This window comes from Parasteatoda tepidariorum, chromosome 8 (genome assembly GCF_043381705.1).
Source record: "Parasteatoda tepidariorum isolate YZ-2023 chromosome 8, CAS_Ptep_4.0, whole genome shotgun sequence".
In the NCBI taxonomy this organism is placed as follows: Eukaryota; Metazoa; Arthropoda; class Arachnida; order Araneae; family Theridiidae; genus Parasteatoda; species Parasteatoda tepidariorum.
In genome coordinates this window covers 90,679,595-90,705,512 of record NC_092211.1, presented here as the reverse complement: position 1 = coordinate 90,705,512, position 25,918 = coordinate 90,679,595, and the positions used below count along the sequence as shown (strand labels likewise).

General features: G+C 31.6%; 1 protein-coding gene across 2 annotated transcripts in view; it reads right to left on the bottom strand.

The window, feature by feature from the left end:
- Positions 1–15,579: 15,579 nt before the first annotated feature.
- Positions 15,580–25,918, bottom strand: part of LOC107441394 (solute carrier organic anion transporter family member 74D) — a 44,327-nt gene continuing 33,988 nt past the window's right edge. Inside the window, exons 7-9 of one of the 2 annotated variants that reach the window (XM_071184365.1) lie at positions 25,508–25,683; positions 19,398–19,462; positions 15,580–18,213 (exon numbers count right to left, since the gene is read on the bottom strand). In XM_071184365.1, the coding sequence (XP_071040466.1) occupies positions 17,768–18,213; positions 19,398–19,462; positions 25,508–25,683 (687 nt within the window). In that variant the 3' untranslated portion in view covers positions 15,580–17,767. Of the gene's footprint in view, positions 18,214–19,397; positions 19,463–21,052; positions 21,554–22,752; positions 22,818–25,507; positions 25,684–25,918 lie in introns of those variants that run through there. The other variant, XM_071184364.1, reaches the window with a different exon arrangement.

Genomic DNA, 25,918 nt, shown 5'->3' with positions numbered 1-25,918 from the left:
GAGTTTGTAGACAATCTGCGTGGAAACGGTCGAGTTTAACCAACGTTTCTTAACGAAATGCCGCGTGTCTGCTCTCGTCTGGGCGCACGCATCCAGGTGTAGTCGCGTCGTCCGAGTTTGAAAAACCCCGCAGTCGCGCGCAATTGTTGTCGGGGCCTGCTGCCTGCTTCTGTTTACTGAAGTTTGGCGGGAGTAACCCCGAGAATACCCGGGATGATCCGAGTGCTCGTCTTGTGTTTCCTCGCGCTCGGCTCCAAACGGGAAAGCAAGATGTTTTCGTTCCAGCAAGAGTATGGATGGATTTTTTAGCATTTATACCCGAGAAATTCGCGGCGAGGATTGTGGATTACGTATTACCGTTTTTCTGATTAATTTTTTTGACACCTATTCGACTTTTTTGGTTTGTATTCGAAAATGATATTTTGGAATCAGCTGCGTGCCCCCCCCTGCAACAGTCTCGCGCCCCTTTAGGGGGTCGCGCCCCACAGTTTGGAACACACTGCATTAAGATATATGAAGAATTTCACAGAAAGTGTGTTCGTTGGCCTCATAAAATTTAAGAATTCTCGAAATTAGGTTTTTAAAAACAGAAGTTTTATCTGCTGCAAATTAATTTCGTAAAATCAAACACTAAAATCAAAGGCATGGAAGAATCCTATAGTTTAAATATTTTTGTATTGAGCATTTACTTTTTGATTTCATATTAAAACAAATTTCATACGCTAAAATTTAAATTCTACATCTTTTAACATTTCTTTTTTTAATCATTTATTTCCAAAACAGTGCATTAAAATTTTATCCTTTGCAATTCTTAACCATTTTATCTACATTTAACAAAAAATAACATCAGTGGAATGAAGGGAAAAAAAGATTTTAAAAAATAAAAGCCGTAGGAAGAAAAGAAAATAGTATCAAATGAAGCTGTCAAGATACCCTTTAAGCTATTTCTCAGTTTTTTTCCTACTTTGGCATTAATCGAAAGGCTCGCTTTTAAAATAATTTTTTTAATAATGGCTTTTTATTCCTCGAACATTTTGTACCATAAAACAATCAATATTCGGATATTTTAGAAAAAAAGAAGTGAAAAAAAAGAGGAAGGAATGCAATTTTTTTGCTACAATCGATAGTATCCTAGGTGTTTTTTTTCTTTTCTTTTTTTTTTTTTACTTTAAAGCGTTAAATATTTCTTTTTGATAAAAGGTATATAAAAAAAAAAGAAAACATATTTCACTGGAAATAATTTTAGCTAGGAAATATTAATAGGAAAGCTAATAATAAAATAATGTTTCATCTTGTTTTTTAACCTTGACACGTAAATTATTTTCTGAAATAAAAAAAAAAACGCCCTGCGCTGATTTTTCTAAAAAAAATTGAGACATTGATATAACTGTTTTATTGACAATTTATAATTAAAAATGGACAAGCAATGTGTGCGAGCATCTGGGAAATTTGAATGTCAATTTGCTCATTCTGTTAAGATGCGTAATCAATTGCGGAAATGAAAAAGAAAATTTTTCTGACCAATCAAAGCTGAATGGTAGTATTCAGGAAAACAGGAAATGTCGCTAATGTCTACAAATGGCTTTTCTTAGTGAAAGTATGAAATATGAGAATTTCCACGGGCATTGTTCAGAGGGATAGGCATTATAGACAATAACACTCTTTACGCAAAGTATGATAGTTTACATGGTTTTGATTGACAGAAATCGAAAAGTAAAAGGTGGCGAGATGAGGAAACACTATTTTTATCGCTGCTGTCTTTTTTTTTTTTTAATATTATTCTGTAGATATCCTAAGAATAACGCTTTCTTCATTCAATAAACCATTCTTTTGCGATATACAAAATTTATCTTAACTGGCTCATTTGGTTAATAATAATAACCGTTTACGAAAAACGTCAGAGAAGGAAAAACCGGACAATGGCTCTATACCTGTAAAAAAATAGCGGGGAATTCCCACACATCCCTGCAAGCTTACATTACCGGTAAATCTGGTTTATTATCCATAAATACAAGGCGATTACAGAGGTTTTAAACTTTCTTTAAATTAAAAAAAATATATATATGAATCCACCTATTGCTCAAATAAATTACTTTCAACTGATTCAAGTAATTCGTAATCATACTTATTAAAAGTGTAAAGTTGTGATAGTTCATACTTCGCCGGTTTGTCATTTAGCATTGCTCATAATATCAGATTTCCAACTCTATCATATCCAGATAGATATAACAATTTCGTACTAAAATTGATAATGACGATATTTATTTCGCAATACTTTATTCAACCAGTAATGAATCGCACAGTATGCCTGCTTTCGTATGCCTGTATGGGCAGATTGAGTGCGATTGAACTTGACTTCCGGTGGCGCCATCTTTGTCCAAGAATTAGACTTCTAAAACATCCGTTTAAAAGGCGGACCAATTGATACATCCATTCATTCATCCACAGATCGCAATTTTGACCCGAATCAGAGAACGATCGATCACCAATCCAGTACCCCCCGTGGTATTGATTTGTTATGGAAACATGGAGGACTTTGTGACTCAAACGATTAACGTGCATCAGTCACCAATTACTACGCAGGGAGTCTTCGGTCGACGGAGTTCGAACTCTCGGACATGGGCCCAGCTCCCTACCGACCAGGCAATCCCCACCTAATCGCACACTATCTAAGGTAAAAACGCTCTCTTTTTGTTTCCCTCTCTTAGCCTAAGTTGTCAGAAAGGTTTCTATTTCATTTTTTTAAATTTTGATTACTTTTTTGTTTTAATTCTTTCTTTTTTTTTAAACTTTAGTTCTTTGCTCGGAGTTTGCTACGAAAATTATATTTGGAGTTCGCAATTTTTTGAGTTATTGTTTTATTTTCTCACATGTCCGATTCACTTAATTGTTACACAGAAAAGAAGAAAATCGATTGTGCACAGTACCAAAAATAATGCCGCAAAGTGTGACATAATTAAACATTTCTCACATTGTCTAGACATTGTATACATTTACTAGGCACTGTGATATAGTATGATTTTTTCATACTTTTAATTAACATAATTATGATTTGTTCATATTAGGTGAAAGTAATTACCTTTAGTAATAAATGGATTCATATTTTAATTTGTTTTAATGAGAAATTCATATAAATTGAGTAATGAGTACGTATTAGTAATAATCATATTCAAAAAAATATTTCTTTTTTAAAAAAAAAGCTCTCTTTAATTTTTCACTCTGGCCGTTTTCTTTGATTTGCTCTTTCATTGGGCTAAATCTTGTTTGCCATCCAGCTCTACTAGAACTTTACCCTTTCGGGTTGTTCTTAGCTCTCTGACTCTGAGTTCTGCTTCAGCGGGGTCAATTTTCTCTTTAAGGACTCTTTCGACTTCTTCGGGAGGAGCGTTCTCTTTTGATTCAACCACCAAGATGTGTTTTTTAGACTTCTTGGATCTTCATGTCTCTCGGCCAACTTTAATAGCTTCGGCATATGTTTTTGGACTCTTTTTGTCTTTATTTTTAACCACCAAATCTAATGTTCTTTCGGCTTCAGCTTGTCGACCCTTGGTAAAGGATAGTAGGGTGTTTTGTTTCGAAATGGTTTGTGAAAACTCGACTGCAACCTGTGCGAACTCTGCAACCACCAATGCGTTCAGTGTTTTGCCCTGGTGCTTTTCAAGTAGTCTAATTATCTTTCCCAACAGGATTTGTGACTCAGCTCTTTCTCTGACTAATCTCAAATGAGTCTTCAAAACATGCAGGCTCCCAATCATCCTCTTCGCTTTTCGACATTCTCGAAATCTCAAATCTCTGCTCTATTAGCTTTGTTCGCCTTCGTCGGTCGTCCCCTCTGTCTGCGTTGGCCGTCAAACGACGTAACTCCCCCGAACCATGAAGAGGTGGAGAGCAGGAGTTAAAGCTTTTAGGTGTTATTTGACCGACGTTTAAGAATTCGCGCTGGGAATGGTCACTGACGACTTGTTCCACCGTCAATATTCGATTAAGAAATACTTTTTAAGCAGCTTTCGAACTCTAAGGGACACGAGGGGAAGAAATACTAAAAATCAATTTCATCTGCTTGCTATCTTCCACCATCGTCCGGACTTTTCTCAAGATGTCCGATCTCGCTCTCCCCACCTTCAGGCCTCGATCTTCCGACCTTTGTATATTTTACCCGCTGTCCACTCTTTACTTCAACGTTAGTAATGGACTACGAAATCTTTAAAATTCATACAGCAATAGCCTTTCCGCGAAGAAATTTGAATGACTTTCCATGTGAAGGTCTGTCCTAATGAAAGTAGCGGAACATAAAATAATGCCGTGGTTCCGATAAAGTATTGTAAGAAATAAATAGAAGTGTTCTCTCAAAATTCATAGGAATATTCAGTTTCGTCCTCTCAAAATATTGAGAATTTAAAAAAAAAAAAAAAAAAAAAAAGAAACATGCGTCTTATAGGTATGCGTCTTATACACGAAGAAAATATTCTGAAAATTTCAACCGAGCTAAAAATTTCAAATGTTAAAAACTATGTTTTTTGTTTTCGTTTTTTTAATTTATACAAAAGTTTGGTTTTCATATATTAAGCTCATTTTATTCAAGAGTTAAAAAATAATGTGAGAAAAAAATCAAGAGTTAGGACACATAAAAAGAGTAATGAATGAAAAGCATTTGGTTAAGTCTTAAAAGAAACCAAAAAGACCTTTTATGTAAAAATCAAAAATGGACACTATGGTTTCCCACTAACTCCATTCATTTTCAAGTGCCCAAGAGACGTGTCGTGCCTTTCAAAAACTTCAAAAATATTAAGAAAAAAATTACCAACTGATTACATAAATGAGTGAAGGTCAGCGTAGGATTATGAAAAGAACCAAAAACTGGAAATCTACTTTCTACTGTGCATTATAAGTTCGAACATTTGATCATGTTTAATCAAGTTTATTGGGACACAGAATTCATAAATTCTGCTTTTAATAAGATCAAGTTTTTGATGACAGAAAATCAAATTTATAATCGATTCTGTTGAATAGGCAAAATTTTGAAAATCCCACCCATCTTCCTGCCAAAACAACTGTCCTAAAAATTAAATTATTTTTAGATAATAAGCTAAGTTAATTTTTATGAAATCAATTCAATTTCAAAAGACTAGAAAAAATGACTCTTTGAAGGTTATAACAGCACGAAAAGAACTAAAAAGGATAAAATCGATGAAAGTTAAACTCATTAAAAACTGCTTTTTGAACTTTTTGTTCCATAATTAACATCTTAGAATCCTCCTCTTTATACTACAGCACCAATTTGGCAGACACACTTCTTTATTGCTGCTACTCCCCCCCCCCATCTTCAGAGTATATTCAATCTCTCATTAAACCTAAGTTTCCAAAGGTACAGGATATTTCATATCCTACGTTAAACCTATTATTATCACTAAAAGGAAAAAAAAGGGGGAAAGAGAATTTCAGACTCAAAATTCTCGAAATTGTGAATAGACTTCCATAATTATTTTGTAATTATCTTAAGATGATTTTTCGAAGTATTTTGTTCCGGAGACAAAATAAAGGCGCAGCTCTAAATCCTTATTAAACTCAAAATTTTAATTTAGTATAAATTAAAACCTAAAGTACTTTCCTAATAGTGATTTTAAGCTTGTTGTTGTTTCTAATGCTACTTGCTAACACCTGCCAGCCTGCTAGATGAAACCAAGCGAATGTAAGACAGAGGGCACGCTTCCTGTTTTGCAGTGGCGCTATCTATGGTCAAGAATACGACTTTAGCCACACACGTATCACTGCTCGTTTATAGGGTGAACCCATTCATATATCCATTCATTCAAACACAGATAGTAATTTTGACCTCAACCAAAGAGAGATCAATCTCCAATTCAGTACCCCCAAGTAAATTGGAAACCAGGTAACCAAGTGAGTAGAATATGAAAATTCAAAGTAATATCTGGTCAAAATAGTACTTGTTGAAAGTGAAGCTTTGGTCAAATGAAAGGCAAGATGAAGCGAACAACCTGAAGCGGCGAAGAAATTAAGTACCAACATCAAGAAACGATTGAAACCAAAAACGAAACAAAATATAATTATGAAATGATTGATGATGAGGTGGGCAACAAATGTACGGTTGGCTCTGAATCACGATCAAAAGATAAAGATAGAATCAAACTTAAAGTGTACGGAACTTTCTAGAAGTATAAAGGGAAATTATGGTAACTAGAATATGAGGGACTTTCGGAGTTTTAGGAAGAAAAAAATTTTTTGAATGAAGGATGGAAAACGTAGCCAAAAATTCTAGATTTGGATAAATTACAGGAAAAGTCATAGGGAAAAAAATTGATTTTGGAGGAAAAGAAGGATGATAAAGTGTTGAAGAAATGCCGTTATGTTGACGAGATTTAAAATTAAAAGTCAGATGTGGTTATAAAGTTTTGCAGTCAGAACTAGGAGGAAAAATTTGAAAATCTGGAAGGTTAATGGGAATAAAATTGATGGTATAGAAAATAGATAAAATAGATAAACAGACTAAAAACTAGAAAAGTAGGAAATTACCAGGAAAAAAAGCCTTAAGTTTAGCAGAAACAAAATATATTTTCCTATAAATTTCTCTTTAGCTTTGATCTTCAAAACTTTGAGAAAAAATATCTTTTGCAAAAATAAAAAAACACAAGTTTTGTACGAAGAACATATCCTGAAAATTTCATCAAAATCAAAAATGTTAACCCTACCTGACTTTAAAAAAAATGGCTTTTAGTTAAAGCATTAGTATTAGTTGTATTCTAATGTAGCGTCAAAGCCTGCATGGCTATTTCGAGGTTTTCATCTTCTTATTGTTGTCTTCCCCCCCCCTCCCTTGTAAATTTGTCGATCAAATTTTCGAATACTCTGTAGATGAGAACGAGATACAATATAAAATCGTGACTGAATAAAAAAAAAAGGCCTCTTTGTTCTTAAAATAGAAAGTTTTTTAAATCTTATAAAACGTATGCAATCCTTTAATAGAATACTTAAGCATTGCAGTTGAACCCTTTTAATATCGAAGATGTAAGGAACGCGACAATTCCATTGTAAAATCAGGATGTTGTCAAACCACAATTGAGAGCAATTATCAAAAATAGTTACTAAATTGGAAAAAAAATTAGGAAAATGCTTAAAGAGGGCTTTTTTCAAAAGAAAGAAATATTTTTTTGCATATGATTATAACTAATACATACTCATTACTCAATTTATATGAATTTCTCCTTAAAACAAATTAAAGTATGAATCCATTTATTATTCCAGGTAATTACTTTCACCTAATATGAACAAATCATAATTATGTTAATTAAAAGTATGAAATAATCATACTATATCACATTGCCTAGTGATTGCATACGATGTCTAGACAATGTGAGAAATGTTTAATCATTGCATATTTTGCAGCTTGATTTTTGGTACTGTGCACAATCGATTTTCCACTTTTCTGGGGTAACAATTAAGTGAATCGGGCACGTGAGAAAATAAAACAATAATTCACGAAATTGCGAACTCCAAATATAATTTTCGTGGCAAACTCTGATCAAAGAACTCAAGTTTTTTTTTTAAAAAAAGAAGAATTAAAACCAAAAAGTAATCTATAATTAAAAATGAAATAGAAAACTTTTTGACAGCATAAGCTAAGAGAGGAAAAGAAAAAGAGAGCGTTTTTTAGCTTAAATACTGTGCGATTCATCACTGTTTGAATAAAGTAATAAATATCGTCACTATCAATTTTAATAAGGGATTGTTGAATCTAGTATCTGGATATGTTTCAGTTGAAGTTGGAAATCCGGCATTGTAAGCAATACTAAACGACAAACCGGAGAAGTATGAACTACCATTACTTTACACTTTTCTCTCTCTCTCTCACACACACTCTCTCTCTCTCTTCTTTCGCTTGTTTAGGCAGAGGGGTGCGATTGTTCTTTGCTTTCCAGTGATTCCATCTATGACCACGAATTCGACTTCTGCCACACCCATTCGTCACATCCGTTTATAGGGCGGACCCATTCATACATCCATTCATTCATCCACAGATGGTAATTTTGACCTGTATCAGAGAACGATCAATCTCCAATTCAGTAACCCCAGAGGTATTGATTTGTTATGGGAACACGGAGGACTTTGCGATTCGGCAGATTTAATGTGCATCAGTCACCATTTACTACACGGGGAGTCTTCGGACGGCGGGGTTCGAACCCAGAAACTCTCGGACACGGGCCCAGCACCCTACCGACCAGGCTATCCCGGCCAGTCTTTACACTTTTAATGCGTATGATTACGAATTACTTGAATCAGTTGAAAATAATTTATTTGTGCAAAGGGTGGATTCATATTTTTTTTTAATTTAAAGAAAGTTTAAAACCTCTGTAATCACCTTGTATTTATGAATGATAACCAGATGTACCGATATTGTAAGCTTGCTGGGATGTGTGGGCAATTCCCCGTTATTTTTTACAGGCATAGAACCATTGTCCGGTTTTTCCTTTTCTGACGTTTTTCGTAATAGGTTATTATTATTAACCAAATCAGCCAGCTGGGATAAATTTTGTATTTCGCAAAAGAATGGTTTATTGTATGAAGAAAACGTTATTCTTAGGATATCTACAGAATAATATTAAAAAAAAGAAAAAAAGACAGCAGCGATAAAAATAGCGTTTCTTCATCTCGCCACCTTTCACTTTTCGATTTCTGTCAATCAAAACCATGTAAACTATCATACTTTGCGTAAAGAGTGTTATTGTCTATAATGCCTATCCCTGTAAACAATGCCCGTGGAAATTCTCATATTTCATACTTTCACTGAAAAAAGCCAGTTGTAGACATTAGCCACATTTCCTGTTTTCCTGAATACTACCATTTAGCTTTGATTGGTGAGAAAAATTTTCTTTTTTTTTCCGCAATTGATTACGCATCTTAACAGGATGAGCAAATTGATATTCAAATTTCCCAGATGCTCGCACACATGGTTTGCCCATTTTTAATTATAAATTGTCAATAAAACAGTTATATCAATGTCTCAATTTTTTTTAGGAGAATGACCACTGGGCGTTTTTTTTTTAATTTGGAAAGTAATTTACGTGTCAAGGTTAAAAAACAAAAGAAAGCATTCTTTTATTATTAGCTTTCCTATCAAAATTATTTCCACTGAAATATGTTTTCTTTCTCTTTTACATCCCTAATATCAAAAGGAAATATTTAAGGTTTTAAAGCAATAAAAAAAACCCATCTAGGATACTATCGATAGTAGCAAAGAAAAAAAAAATCGTAATCTATCCTCTTTTTTTCACGTTTCTTTTTTTTCTAAAATATCCGATTATTGATTGTTTTATGGTACAAATTGTTCGAGGAATAAAAGGCCATTATTAAAAAAACTTATTTCAAAAGCGAGCTTTTCGATTAATGCCAAAGTAAAAAACAAAAGAAAAACTGAGAAATAGCTTAAAGGGCATCTTGACAGCTTCATTTGATACTATTTTCTTTTCTTCCTAAGGCTTTTATTTTTTTAAATCTTTTTTTCCTTTCATTCCACTGATGTTATTTTTTCTTAAATGTAGATAAAATGGTTAAGAATTGCAAAGGACAAAATTTTAATACATTGTTTTGGAAATAAATGATTAAGAAAAGAGATGTTGAAAGATGTAGAATTTATTTCTAACGTATGAAATTTGTTGTAAAAAGTCAAAAGATTAATGCTCAGTACAAAAAGATTTAAACTATAGGATTATGCCATGCTTTTGAGTTTAGTGTTTGATTATACAAAATTAATTTGCAGCAGATAAAACTTCTGCTTTTAAAAACCTAATTTCAAGAATTCTTAAATTTCATGAGGCCGACGAACACACTTCCTGTGAAATTCTTCACATCTTCATATTTCTTAATGTGAGGATCACAAAATCATCATTCGAGAGTTAATTGCAGATCGCCGTCACATTTTTGGTAGATCACGTTCAATTGATTTCAATTAATGTAAACCAAATATAAGATTTTTTATTAATAATGTTTTTAACTGAAAAAAAAGTGTTTCTGGATAGTTGATAGGGTTTCAAAACAGTACCTCAGTAGATTCGTAAGGGAATGATCGACAATCTGTGGCTATATTTTATGCGATTCGAGAGGTCGAGAATTGATAATGTGATCTGAGCGAGACTTTTCAGCAGAGTTTGCCGTGGTTAAGATAATAAAAAGGTGATTCATAAAATTTTTCTTTGTAATTGACAGTTTCTGTTCGGAGTATTACAGAAGCATGAAAAATTTTAGTACATCAATCAGTTTCATATTAACTCCTACTCTATTTAATCTAATTGATTTATGCTAATATTTTTTTTGAAATGCCTACGAAGAGAGCGGCTAACTGCCAAAAAAATAAGCTGACTTATAGAAGTCATAAAATACTTCACCTAGAATAAAATCAGAATTTGGCTTAATAGGTAACTTGATAGATTTGTTATTAAGACTTTTCAATGCAATACAAGAAACTTAAATTGTTTCAGCGGAGAAGTCGGTTTTGACGAACAAAATATTCCTGAAACCTTGAAACTATTATGAATTTTAATTTGTATTTATAATCGTTTAAAAACTAAATATCTATTTACAGAATTTGATTTTAAGTAGCCAGTGTTTTCTTATAAAGAATGAGTGGGTGTATAAATAGGTTATAATTGAATGAACCCCATTTAAACCTTTCTGGAACCTGTTCTACTCGTTAAATTCTGATATATCTTGATATATAAGGAAATATGTGGAAAAGATTCATAAAATAAAAAATATTTCAAACTTTAACCTCAAAGGTACGAATATTTTTACGATTTGTTGTTCCAATATCTTCAAACTAGTTCGAAATAAGCAATAAATACTTCAATGGGTCAATTTTCATTAATAGATTCCAGTCTATCTATTTTATCAGTTGGGACAAAAGCGAGTGCTATCATTTCCGGAGCGAGTAAATGTGGTCGCTATTCTATTTTGTTAATAATCCTTCTTCTGAAAGTTCGTTATTTTTATCAAGATGCAAGAATCTTATGGTTGCAATGAGCGGCAAACTGCGTTCATTTTTGCCCTTTTGAATTCCAATCAAGGGTAACGAATTCTTGGATGAAAGTTTTCGATGTAATTCGGAAGAGACCATCCGCATAAATTCTCCTTCTTAATCCATAATTGATAAGTTTTAAATACTTAATAACCATTGAAAATTCCTAAATTTATGTCACTAAAAATAATAATTTAATAAACTTATGAACAAAAAAAAATTATATTTAAGACCATTGAAACATATCCACTGCAATTAAAGAAAGGATAAAGACGAATCGAATTAGTAACGGGACTAAATCAAGAAGGAACCGAATTGGGACCGATAATATCATGAATCGGTCTCAAGCATACTTTAAAGATTCTATCTATGAATCGTTTCTGTGATATTATAGAAGGAGTTTGAAATTTAAAATATATATGGAAAGTATTTTCAGCTAAACTTTTTAGGATTTTCAATTTACATGCTTGAAATTTGCAACAATCATTCCAGAACTATTGTGCCACTTTATTTCACCCCAATTTTAAATATTTCATTAAGGTCTATTACAGAAAAAGCGTAAGAAAAAAATGACGAATTAAAAAAATTCTACAACTCAACATTGTCTTAAAAACTATGCAATGATAATCAAAACCTTAGTGATTTTTTTTAAAAACTTTATTTAATCTCTCTGTTTCAAAAGTAGAAGCATGAAAAAAAGACAAGAAACAGTATGAAAAATAAATGGATGGATACGTTTCTATAATTTTCTTTGTTTACCTTTTTATGCCTTTTTCAATTTTCAAACAAATGTTATTATTTTTCAAGTTGTTCTCCGCAGTTTATTAAATTAAAAATAAAATAAAAAAACGTTTTTCTCTGTCCCCTTTTTATTATACTTAATCCTAGTTTTTATTCAAAAGTAGATTTCGTTGAATAAATGCACTTTTAAATAAAAGTAAACCCATTATTAAAAATATTAATAATAAAATTATAATCTTGAGTTAAATAGGGTAAGAATCGTGTGGGGAGCAGATGTTTAAATTCTTTTAAGACTTCAAAAGTGAAACCTCAAGTGTTTTCGCTGAACTTCAATGATTTTCATAATTTAGCAATTTATCAGGGCTACATAATTTTTATCCCAGCAACGCGATCAATATGATTAAGGGAAAGAGTATTGGAGAGATGCCAATAAATTTCTATTGGCTTATTAAAACACAGTCTTAAAAGAATGTTTTAAAGAAGCATTTGAGTATCGAAAGTATCTTTTAGTATATTATTATGCAAAATTTGATTTTATTACTTAAAGAAACTCAATTCTAATTTTTTTTCTTTGCTTTCTCACGCTTTGTATATGATTTATTGTAGTTAATGTTCTTTTTAAAGTACATTATTTTAAGATAACTCGGAAACTTGCTAGATTTTATTAAAATGTTACTCCCTTTTTCTATTTTAAAATTGAAGCATTTTACTTTTTTAAAAACAATCGTCAATGCATATTTTATTTTTATTTCGCCGGTGAGATTTTTTTTCTAGTTCTTGAAATGCGTGTTTAAGAAAATGGGCATATCATTAGATTCCACGGGTTCTAAAATTTTTAATACTTTTAATAAATGCTGAAAGAATTCGAAAGATAAAGTTTTTTTTTAAAAAAATCTGGCTTTCTAAAGATATCGCCTGAAAAGTTTCATATTTAATATAGCCATCCAACACAATCCTCTCGTTTAGTAGCTAAATTTGGATTGAACATTGAAGAGGCGCATTTTCGCTCTATTCCATATCCTTAAAAGCGAACTTTGAGCCACTTCCATTTCTTTTAACACGCATTTTTACCTGTCACGGGAAGGAAAAGCTCACCAACGATTTTTCATTAAGTTATTTATTGCAGTACTGTTCATTAAAGTCAAGTTAGCTGAACCTTACAATTTTGACTTGAGACGCTTGGTACAGTAGCCAATTCCAATTGATCTCAGGTGTATTGACAGGGATGGTTAAGCTAAAGCAGGGTAATAAATCCCTATCATTCATTGCGTGGGAGAGAAGCTCAAAATGAATTGAATGTTGAGATTTGAACTAGCTGGGATGCAATTTTAAAAATTATATACAATTATGTTATTTTTCATAATTATTTGATCTTTGGAAGACATGAAATCAAATCCATCGGTAAAGTTTAAAGGAGATTTGTTGTTCTAAGGGAGATTTGTTATGTAACTCCGTGGTTTCAAATGGTGACTGATGCACTTTAAATCTATCGAGTCACAAGGTCCACCATGTTTCCATAACAAATCATGACCCTGGAGGTACTGATTTAGGAGTTCCCTTAAATTCTGGATTTGGTTTAAAATTACAAAGCTACGGAGTTTGACATTAGTAGTCGTAAACCTAAAGGTGGGTTGGCTATACAACGACGGTTGTAAAATATAAAAATTATAAAACGATCAGCTTGCGCTGAGGTCATAGATCACTCGTTTATGTATCAGTGATCGCATTCTTCTGGAGTTACAAGTACCCAATTGGCATTATTCGTCTTATGGATTGGTGCAGTTTTCATAGATAGTAAATATACTAGTGCAAATACAGAGATTACTCATATTTGGTACAGATTAAATATGCATCCTATTACTTCTACGAAATATGTAAAAATGAATTTATGTGGTCCCTCTAAAGAAGAAAATCGTTTGATAAATTATCATGAGTTTGCTTTGTTAAATGAATGCAATTAATTTTGATGCTAGGAACAACTAAAAACGTGTTTTGATTTATCTAATTTCATAAAGTCACATTAAGGGGCTACAAATCATAATAAATGAAAATCGAATTATTTAAGCTTTATTCATTGTGTTGGCATATGTCTTCCAGTATTGTGGATGATTTAGGTGTTATTTAGAGCTGATTTATTGATTATATCCTTTTTTTTACCCTGTTTGTTGAACGGAATTTCAGCTAGTAAAGAATAAAGACATTCAATTATGATAGGTTAAATAAAACGAGAGAAAATGAACGTCACTACGTTAGACTGATATTGCACTTATCAGAAAATATGAATGACAGGTCATATTTTCATAAATATATTTATTATAAAAATTTATTTAAATTGTGTATTTTATTGAGTAAAAAGAAACAAATATCTTGGCTTAGGTCACTCCGAATTAAAAATCGTAATAGTCACTGCCACCATTGTTTATGGTTTTCAATTTTACAGTAAACTTTGTTCTGCTGAAAAAAAAAATAAGATTTAGGAACCTTAAATTACTAAGGGATATAGAAAAAATTCATGAGGAGTACTGCGAAACAATATTATCACTTGTTAAATTTGTTATAAAAATACGATGCGGGCCGATCTACTGCCTACGGAAAGGCAATTATTCTTCTTATTTTATTCCACTATTACCTATCTTTCAATTTTAACTGAAGTTTTTTTCGAAATTGCACTTCGTTCGAAAATTTGCTGTTGCATTTCAGTGGGCTGTAGATCTAAACGCCACTGTTATTTGTTTACTTAGAGTTTAACCATTGAAAATTCTCCAACTAATAATCGCTCAGATTTNTAAAAATTTTAATTTATGCTGTGAAAGGTGACAAATAAAATAATGCACATGCAACATAATATAAATGATATAGGAAACTATTGGTGGTTCTTAAAGAGTTAAGTAATGATTTGTAAACATAAGATTATTTATTTTCAGCTGTTACAATCGTCCCTTTACTTATTGTTACAATCGTCCCCAACACGCCATTTCAGCTTCATTTGTTAAAAACAATGCTAAGTAATTAACAAAACTAATTCTTTTTTATTGAAATGTTAATTAAGGTGTCCACTTACATATTCGGTAAATAATTTTTATTTGTTTAAACAAAATTACTTTGTTACAATATAATATTCTAATACCAAAAAAATGCTTACGTAGCATGAAAATATCTTTTGTGACGTAACTCTTTCAAAAGTACATAAAAATGGTTGCCAGCAGGGGTGTACATGTAGATTTATTAAATACACCTTGTGCGCCACCTAGGAACCAAATCTAGAAAACGACACTCGAAATTTTTGCTGTGTTACAATCGTACCCTGTTACAATTGACCCCACTCTCCCCTAGTGTGAAACAATATTATCACTAGTTAAATTTGTTATAAAAATACGATGGGGTCCGATCTAATGCCTACTGAAAGGCAATTCTTTTTCTTATTTTATTCCACTATTACCTATCTTTCAATTTTAACTGAAGTTTTTTCGAAATTACACTTCGTTCGAAAATTTGCTGTTGCATTTCAGTGGGCTGTAGATCTAAACGCCACTGTTATTTGTTTACTTAGAGTTTAACCATTGAGAATTCCCCAACTAATAATCGTTCAGATTTCAAACTCATTATTGAGTTTTTAGACAGCCTTGGGGGGGGGGGCGTTGAGCCTCATTCAAGATTTCTAATTTCTGAAAAGAAATTATAGACTATAAACAAGCACTTAGTTGACTACAATTCGTGAATATTATGAATGTAAATACTTTTTATTTTTAATGACTTATGAGATAGTTTCTAAATATAAAAATAATTATAACACGGAAATAAAAAATGGAATATACACAAACGTATTTTAATAACGATTATCTAAACATCGCACAATACAAGTGTATAGTGTTTTCCAAGTGTATATACATATGATGATTCCACTTCTTCTTAGTTAACCCACAAAAGAATTAGATAAACACAATTTCTTTATAAAGTAACTCATTACTGCTTTTAAATGTTCCTTGTTTCATAGAAATGCGTTCTTTTGAACATAGTTATCAAATTTTAAACTTTCATATTGAAAAAAAAATTTTTTTAAAAAAGATTTTGAAAAACGTTTAAAAATACTGACATCCTCAAAATCTAAAATTTGGTTGAAAAATTAATGAAACATGTTTTAGTAAGTAAACTAACGCAATAAAATTATCAATAAGAATTAATTATTTAATAAGTGGGAAAATTTGCACGATTTTCCATTTGTTAACCAGAAAAAGTACAATTCCGAGCAATGGTGAAGGACTTAACATTGGGGATTCTATGTTCGGTTGATCACCTAACTGGAACTTTACTCTTGCGCCTTAGAGCCTAAGGTAAAAGTAACTGCAATAGGCACAGGAAAACTTGAGCTGACGCATGGGCCAATGAGCTTTGTTTAGTATTGTAATCATAATTACCATCACTATGAATTATTTAAAATATTTAAGATCTACCACTTGAACTCATAAGAGTTTGCTTTAGCACTTTAGAATCTGATCATTAAATTAAAAGTTAATTCCGGATTTATAAAGTAAAAGGATTATTTTTTTAAAACCATACATAGAAATAACTGTATAAGTGTAATAATGATATATGACCCAGGGTAATGAATTATTTTGATTTTATGTTCCAATGTTTCACCCAAAACATTCATGGGTTTGAAAATCAACATCCGATCTTTCGAAATCTATTCTTCAAGCATTCAACTTTTGATGCATGATCCAAATGCAGTAATACTGCACCCGAAGTATTGTTAAAGAGTTTGTAACATTACGTATTTCGGATAATAAAATTAAACGGGGTTATAAGCTATGCTCCATGCAAAAAGTATGAAATTATGATACAAAAGATAAGAAGGTAAACGTCATCAAGGCATCTTGGACTCGTTAAACCGTATTTACCCCGTAATGAAAGCCTCTAAGGAAAGAAACAAGATGAGGAGAATAGAATAAATATAATAAAATAAATCGTAAGCTCCTGAAGTATGCATTGAAAACATCAATGGAGAGTTTATATAAGCAAATGAGGGGGGGGGGACTTTTAAAATAATTGATTTTATGTTTTCTTGTAAAAATATTAGAATATTAAACTAAATAAATCGTTATAAATCAATTCAACGAGTGATTTAACCTATATTATTTAATCTATTATTTTACCTATTTTTGCAAACGATATTATTGAACCTATTTTGAAACAAGAACGGAAATTTTCATTGCTAGATGTTCGCAAAACAATACCGTCAACCGGGACTAAATTAAGACAATTTTTCGTCCTTTACTCACATATTTGTTAATAAACTAATAAGGAACAGTCCTTCAACGTCCAAATTAAATTTTAATAAATTAACAAAGTATAAGGAAGTAAACAGTGCAATATTTTTAAGGTGCGCATTTATGTTTTCGTAAACTTTAAAATGTATCGTCAGAAAAATAAATTAAGGAAAAAAATATTGCACTTCGTTAAAAAGTTAATTAAGGTAATATTTCGACACTTACCATATTTCTTTCGCGCAACTGGATTTTTCGGCAATGGAAAGTTTTAAGGTAAGCAATTTACTCATCAAAACAGTGGTTGACAACAACTCCGGTATAGCCAAAGGCAAAATTTTTTAATTTCCCAAAACGACTAAAATACCCTCAAATAGGAAAAAAAAAAACTTTTTAAGTTCCAAAATACCCATTCATCTCGCTTCATTTGTTCGATGAAAAATCAGAAATTTTTTTCAAAATCAGTCCTAAACATCGATCCTAAAATTGTCCCTTAAATCGGATCTAAAACTCAGATTTTTTTTTAAAATTAACCCCACAAGGACCAAAGTAGCCTCAGTTGACGGCAACCTATAAGAAAAGTAGAATCAATAAGTGGAATATATCAACATATGAAAAAATGTGGATAAACCAGGTGTATTAGCGAATACTCATCTAGCATAGATGTTGGTCATTCTGAAAGTTAAAGAACCTACAAAATAGATGATGACAAGAGTTCTAATGAATTTGATTCATCTCAGCATCTTGAAATTTCTTGTGTATCAATAGTTTCCCTGTCATTTTGTTTAATAGATTCCTCACCAAAGTCGTTTACTGCTACATTCTTTGTTAGCTCATTTTGGTCCATTGCCATCTTATCACAGGAGTCGAACAATTCATTGCTTATCCCATTCAATTCTAAAGGTGAGACATCTGGGAGTACACCATTGACTTCGTCCAGCTGATCTCCATTGTGTGTCTCCTCATCGCTGTATATGTTCTTGAGTCGAGGACTGAGATACCAGACAACAATGTCTGTACAGCTTCCAAGGAAGATGAAGATAGCGCTGACACCATGCAGCATGTACCGGAATTTTTCGATGTCGTAGATCCAGCAATTGCCAGTTTTTCCACAACTGTGCTCCCACACAAGACAGCAAGAATCAGAGAGGGCTCCAAACAAGATTGGATAAGGAATGAAGGCTGTAAGAAAAGAAGTTATGACATCTCAAATAATTTAATCTCCTTACTGAGGGAAGTGCTGTAATTGGGGGGGGGGGAATGTCCTTCCCCCGAAATATGTGGTTTGCAGTAGTAAAAAGATTTCAAATAAATTTGTCTTTCTTACAATTTTATTATATTTTTACGAAGTGAGATCAAAATTTCTGCTCGGTTATGGAAAAATTTTTTTTGCACTCTGACCGATTTTACTAATCATGTTCGAAAGTGCAAAATAGTTTTTAAATCTGATTGGTGCTAGCTTCGGAATCGCTAGTAAACGACGCAATGAGAATAGTCTTATTTAAAGAAAAAATGAGGGTTCGGAAATGCTTCTAGTTGAATATGTTTTTTTTGAGTTTTGACGTATCTGTAAAGCTAAGCATTCAAAGTAAATAATTAAATCGCATTTACCACCATTTAATGAGAACAAAATCTATATATAAAGTTGCTTTTAGTTCATTTCATGCCGTTTGTGAAATTTTGGATAATAAATGAGACTATTTTTCTTTATAACTCTGTTTTACATATTCTGTAATCTCGTAAACAAGGAAACCAGTCTAAGAGCAAATAATTGTATTCAAGCAATAAAAAAAAGAGGGCCTCATGGAGTTTACTCACTTTTCATTTGAATAAAGACACTTTTTAATTAAAGTAAGTTATTACAAGTGTGAACTTCTCTTACTGTTAAACTTTAACAAAACTAATCTGTATCTTTTTCATGTGGATATGCATATACATATTTTCTAGCTATCAAGACTACGTGTTAAACAAATAAATATTACATAGTATTTTTCAAACGAAAAAGAATTGTGTATTCACCAATATTTAATTACCATTTATTGAGTTCGTTTTATACGTCGAAATACAGGTGTGTTTATGCAGAGAAAGTACGTTTTCATTCCTGATTTCGTAATTTAAAATATCGTCTACACTTTACTCTATCGTCAACTACGAATTTTTGTTAGACCCTCGAACGGATTGAGTGTTTGTTCGAGAAAATTCGATCACAAGATCAAAAATTATTCACGGTGCTCAATTTGTTATTTTTCTCACTGTAAAATGCTAGAAAAACCTTCTCTCTAGTTTTGTTAAACAAACAAACTGAAACTGATAATTTCATAAAAACTATTTTTTTTAAACTAGTAAATGATTTGTTAGTTACCTACCTAATATGGAATATACTCCTGATAATGCCCCCAAAGCTGCACTTTTGTCTGCTGGATCGACACATCTGCAATAGAATTCGCTTTATCATTTGATACAAATCAAGTAATCTGCAAACGCAAATGGTCAACAAAAAAAAGTTATTAAACTAAAAATACAGAATATAGAGTTTAGAAAATTTAAAACAATTGTTTTTTGAATATTTTTTTTTCTTAAACCTAACGTCTAAAACTCGATGCATTTTATTTCAACGTTGTCTCCTCCTTTAACTCCCAGATAATATGACAGAAATGTTTGTTTTTTCTCCCGAACTTGGCAATGATGACCTTTAGTATAGTCGGTAAGGAATGATGAACAATGGTTTTTAATCATTAAAAAACACTATTGTACAAAATGCTAAGCAAAAGTAAATGCAATGTAATACAAACAATAATCTTTTAACTTAAAAAATAAAAAAACAGCGTAAGGATTTTGGGGGAATGAATCTTCTCCTTAAAATAAGAATAATAAAAAAAAAATTAAAAAATACATCAGTGATGAAATGTGACGCATTTCCCGTTCTTTTTCCTCCTTCTTTTTTTTTTTTAAAAAACTTGAAAACATATAAAATTGTACTGTTCATTTCACATAGAGAGGCTTCTTGAAATTGCTGCTGCTTTTCAGCAGTCTTGAAAGGACTACTTCTGCTTGCTTGGTTGTTTTATAATCTTGCGTCCGAGCAAGTGTGAGCCGCTTTACGATGGATTAAATTATTATAACATCTGGCGATTACTGATAAAAACCTTCTTTTGGAAAATATGATTTTTAACAAAACCTCATCATTTACTTTGATCGATATTTCCGATATTGATGTTTTTTAAAGTTAAGAGGCATTGCCGAAATTTTTCCAAAGAATTATTCACTCTCATAGGGAGGAAGCTTGAGATTGAAGTTTGCTTTGCTACCCCCCCCCCCTCCCTGCGCGTAAAAGTGGGTGCATGTGTTACTGGGGGAATTGCCGCCCTAAAGAGCAATATCTAAAAAAAATAATAATAAATAAATAAGAGTAGCTAACTCCTTAATGCATTTTCCGTCTATTTGACTTTTCATTCGAATAAATGATAATTGTTAGCCGTATCAGAAATGACGGGTTTAAAAAATCAACTAAAAAGAGCTAAAGACCAGTGTACAGTTAACGGCGTTCTGTGTTGGAAACTAAAATTCCTCCACAGATTTTCAAAATGAATAATAAATTAATCTGATAGGACTGCTAGCTGTAAAATCAATCAAACACTTTTATCTGTAGCTTGCTTGATAATTATAACAGAGAGAAATAAACTCATTTCGATATGTGGTGGATCGGTAGAGTTTAAGGTAGAGTCCTAATCAGAACATTTCTATATTCATTCATTTTCCGTTAGAAATTTTTTTTTAAACCGTCGGACATTTTTGGTACATCTGATAAATTTGTTATAGAACATTCTCAATATTGTTATTGTAAGAAAATCGAAACATTCACGACCATTCCGGCCAGAAGACCATGATCTTCGGTCAAAAGTTAAAAATTAAATTTTCAACTAAAATATGTGTTGGCAGTTTTAATATAGCCCAAATTAAGTATTCATAATCATTCCAAACATTATAATTTACTTTTTGGACCGACAAGAGTACNCTGAAAGTTAAAGAACCTACAAAATAGATGATGACAAGAGTTCTAATGAAATTGATTCATCTCAGCATCTTGAAATTTCTTGTGTATCAATAGTTTCCCTGTCATTTTGTTTAATAGATTCCTCACCAAAGTCGTTTACTGCTACATTCTTTGTTAGCTCATTTTGGTCCATTGCCATCTTATCACAGGAGTCGAACAATTCATTGCTTATCCCATTCAATTCTAAAGGTGAGACATCTGGGAGTACACCATTCACTTCCTCAAGGTGATCTCCATTGTGTGTCTCCTCATCGCTGTATATGTTCTTGAGTCGAGGACTGAGATACCAGACAACAATGTCTGTACAGCTTCCAAGGAAGATGAAGATAGCGCTGACACCATGCAGCATGTACCGGAATTTTTCGATGTCGTAGATCCAGCAATTGCCAGTTTTTCCACAACTGTGCTCCCACACAAGACAGCAAGAATCAGAGAGGGCTCCAAACAAGATTGGATAAGGAATGAAGGCTGTAAGAAAAGAAGTTATGAGATCTCAAATAATTTAATCTCCTTACTGAGGGAAGTGCTGTAATTGGGGGGGAATGTCCTTCTCCCGAAATATGTGGTTTGCAGTAGTAAAAAAAATTATAAAAAATATTTGAAAAAATTTCAAATAAATTTGTCTTTTTTACAATTTTATTATATTTTTACGAAGTAAGATCAAAATTTCTGCTCGGTTATGGAAAAAAAATTTCTGCACTCTGACCGATTTTACTAATCTTGTTCGAAAGTGCAAAATCATTTATAAATCTGATTGGTGCTAGCTTTGAATCACTAGTAAACGACGCAATGAGAATAGTCTTATTTAAAAAAAAAATGAGGGTTCGGAAATGCTTCTAGTTGAATATGTTTTTTTGAGTTTTGACGTAGCTGTAAAGCTAAGCATTCAAAGTAAATATTTAAATCGCATTTACCACCATTTAATGAGAACAAAATCTATATATAAAGTTGCTTTTAGTTCATTTGATGCGGTTTGTAAAATTTTGGATAATAAATGAAACTATTTTTCTTTATAACTCTGTTTTACATATTCTGTAATCTCGTAAACAAAGAAACCAGTCTAAGAGCAAATAATTGTGTTCAAGCAATTAAAAAAAGAGGGCCTCATGGAGTTTACTCACTTTTCATTTGAATAAAGGCACTTTTTAATTAAAGTAAGTTATTACAAATGTGAACTTCTCTTACTGTTAAACTTTAACAAAACTAATCTGTATCTTTTTTTTGTGCATATGCATATACATATTTTCTAGCTATCAAGACTACGTGTTTAACAAATAAATATTATATAGTATTTTTCAAACGAAGAAGAATTGTGTATTCACCAATATTTAATAAAAGTTTATTGAGTTTGTTTTATACGTCGAAATACAGGTGTGTTTATGCAGAGAAAGTACGTTTTCATTCCTGATTTCGTAATTTAAAATATCATCTACACTTTACTCTATCGTCTACTGCGAATTTTTGTTAGACCCTCGAACGGATTGAGTGTTTGTTCGAGAAAATTCGATCACTAGATCAAAAATTATTCACGGTGCTCAATTTGTTATTTTTCTCACTGTAAAATGCTATAAAAACCTTCTCTCTAGTTTTGCTAAACAAACAAAGTGAAACTGATAATTTTATAAAACTATTTTTTTAAACTAGTAAATGATTTGTTAGTTACCTACCTAATATGGAATATACTCCTGATAATGCCCCCAAAGCTGCACTTTTGTCTGCTGGATCAACACATCTGCAATAGAATTCGCTTTATCATTTGATACAAATCAATTAATCTGCAAACGCAAATGGTCAACAAAAAAAAAATTTTAAACTAAAAATACAGAATATAGAGTTTAGAAAATTTAAAACAATTGTTTTTTGAGCATTTGTTTCCTTAAACCTAACGTCTAAACTCGATGCATTTTATTTTAACGTTGTCTCCTCCTTTAACTCCAAGATAATATGACAGAAATGTTTGTTTGTTTTTTCTCCCGAACTTGGCAATGATGACCTTTAGTATAGTCTGTAAGGAATGATGAACAATGGTTTTTAACCATTAAAAAGCACTATTGTACAAAATGCTAAGCAAAAGTAAATGTAATGTAATACAAACAATAATCTTTTAACTTAAAAAATAAAAAAACAGCGTAAGGATTATCGGGCAATGAATCTTCACCTTAAAATAAGAATAATAAAAAAAACAATTAAAAAAAACATCAGTGATGAAATGTGACGCATTTCCCGTTTTTTTCCCTCCTTCTTTTTTTTTTAAAACTTGAAAAGATATAAAATTGTACTGTTCATTTCCCATAGAGAGGCTTCTTGAAATTGCTGCTGCTTTGCAGCAGTCTTGAAAGGACTACTTCTGCTTGCTTGGTTGTTTTATAATCTTGCTTCCGAGCAAGAGAGAGCCGGTTTACGATAGATTAAATTATTATTATAACATCTGGCGATTACTGAGAAACACCTTTTTTTAAAAAATATGATTTTAAAAAAATCCTCATTATTTACTTTGACCGATATTTCCGATATTGATGGTTTTTAAAGTTAAGAGGCATTGCCGAAATTTTTCCTAAGAATTATTCACTCTCACAGGGAGGAAGCTTGAGATTGAAGCTTGCTCCGCAACCCCCCCCCTCCCTGCGTGTAAAAGTGGGAGTTTGTGTTACTGGGGGAATTGCCGCCCTAAAGAGCAATATCTAAAAAAAAATAATAATAAATAAATGTGCCGAAAAACAAAAGTTATGTTTTTTCTTCTTCTTGTTTTCGCGTTATTTTGTAATTAATTCGCGTTATTTTGTCATATTGCTTCGGAAATATAATTTGCTTTTTATTTTTAATATAAAATTACGAAGATTATTATATTTTCATTGCTATATTTAATTATTTGAACGTACTATATTATTTTTTTATTTTTGCTCGCCATATTTCAACCGCTATTTTGTTTTTTGTGTGGGTATTTTTAGTGTATTTCAAAATTTCAACTATGAATTCAATTTACCGGCACATAAAAAACCCTAATTAAAACCCCCCCAAATTTTGAAACAAATTTTATCGAAACATTAATTTTGGCCACGAAACCTTGGATGCTGGCCCACTGTGCCTTGCTAAATTTGTGTACAGTGCGACAAAAAACGGACCCCCCTGAATAACTTTGGATCTAATGATCGTATCCTCCCGTTCTAGGACTCAATCTTAATGTCTCTATGGAGGACCACAAATATGTTAATTAATAATTGCAGACGATATTTAAAGTTACTAAATCAGACACAAAAACGTACTTCTTCTGATGAAACGTACCTTTTGATCGACGGATTCGGATTTCTGACCTCTAAAATATAGGGTGTAGCTAGCCGCAATCTGGGCTATATATAGTCCAAATAGTTTGGTCAGGAGAGAGACCCCTTAATGTTAACTTTACTTTCTGTGTATTTTACTATATCTCTAAATTTTTCTAATCGAATTGAAAACTTTTTCCACGCAATTGTAAAATTCATTTATCCAAAGATATATCTCCATGCAAAAAATAACTTTTGATAAATACTTATTGTTTCATTAAATATTAGTCGAAAACATTTTGAATAGCAAGGTATGCAATGTTTTACATAATTTTAAAGAATATAATTTTAAATAGCGAAATGGAAGTTCGAATTTTTAAAATAAAGCATTTTTGAAATTTTATTTCTCAGATACTATGAGAGCGATTTCACTCAAATTTTGCATAATTCCATAGAAATTTATATTTTGTAAAATGATGTAAAAAAATTGCATACTTAGCAATTAAAAATGTTCTAGACTAATATTAAATTAAATAATAAAAAATAATAAATATTCATTACAAATTATTTGTTGTTAGGAATTATGTTTGGATAAATGAATTTTATACTTGTGTGTAAAAATGTTTCAATTCAGTTGAAAATTTTTCTGGGATACAGCGAAATGTGCAGAAAGTAAATCTTAATCATTAATCCCTCTTTAAATCATTACGATCGCGCCCTAGAACGTGAAGATCCGATCATTAGATCAAAAGTTATTCTGAGTGACCCGGTTTTTTTAAACATTGTACATTATTTTAATAATTGTCAGCATTAGTTTTTTATTAGATGAACATAAAATGAAAGGATTGAAGAGAAAATTTTCTTTTTTTAAAGTTAGAAAAGTGATATATTACACTTAAGCACGCATTGTTAAATATTATTTTGAATTTAATGCTCTCCCAAAGCCTATTACCTTAATTGAACGGAATACAGCTACTTCAACAAAGAACTAGATTGGTTTTTAATAATTCCTGTTTTTTTCTTTTCTTTTTTTGTGCTGTGGTGGTTATGCTCATATTTCATTAAGATCTTAATTTAGCTTACAATATTTGAATCTGGTATAAAAAAAAAATGTGTATTTTGAATTTATCTTAAAAACATGATTAACAAAAGTTTGACTCACCTTAAAAAGACTAAAGCACTCGCAACTCCCGTTGTAGAAGACATAAACCTACCCACACAGATGACAGCAATGTAGAGAACAAGCCACTGGCATTCAAAATTACAGTAACCCTTTAATGCCTCTCCAGCATTCACTTCTCCCTCACTGTTGTGCACACATTTGCAATCTGAAAATATCTGTAAAACGATGTTACTTTTTATTCACCATAAGAGTTCATAGTCAAAGCGTAGGCATGGTAAAAACAAATAGATACAAAGAGTTTCGGGCGATAAAATGTTGGCTACATTCTTTCAAAAGGCGAAATTTTGAAAACAAACTGTTTCTTAGCATTGTTTCCAGGTAAGTACTTTACAACACATAGTTATACAATATTGAGAAACATTTTATTATGTAAATAATATAATATTAATT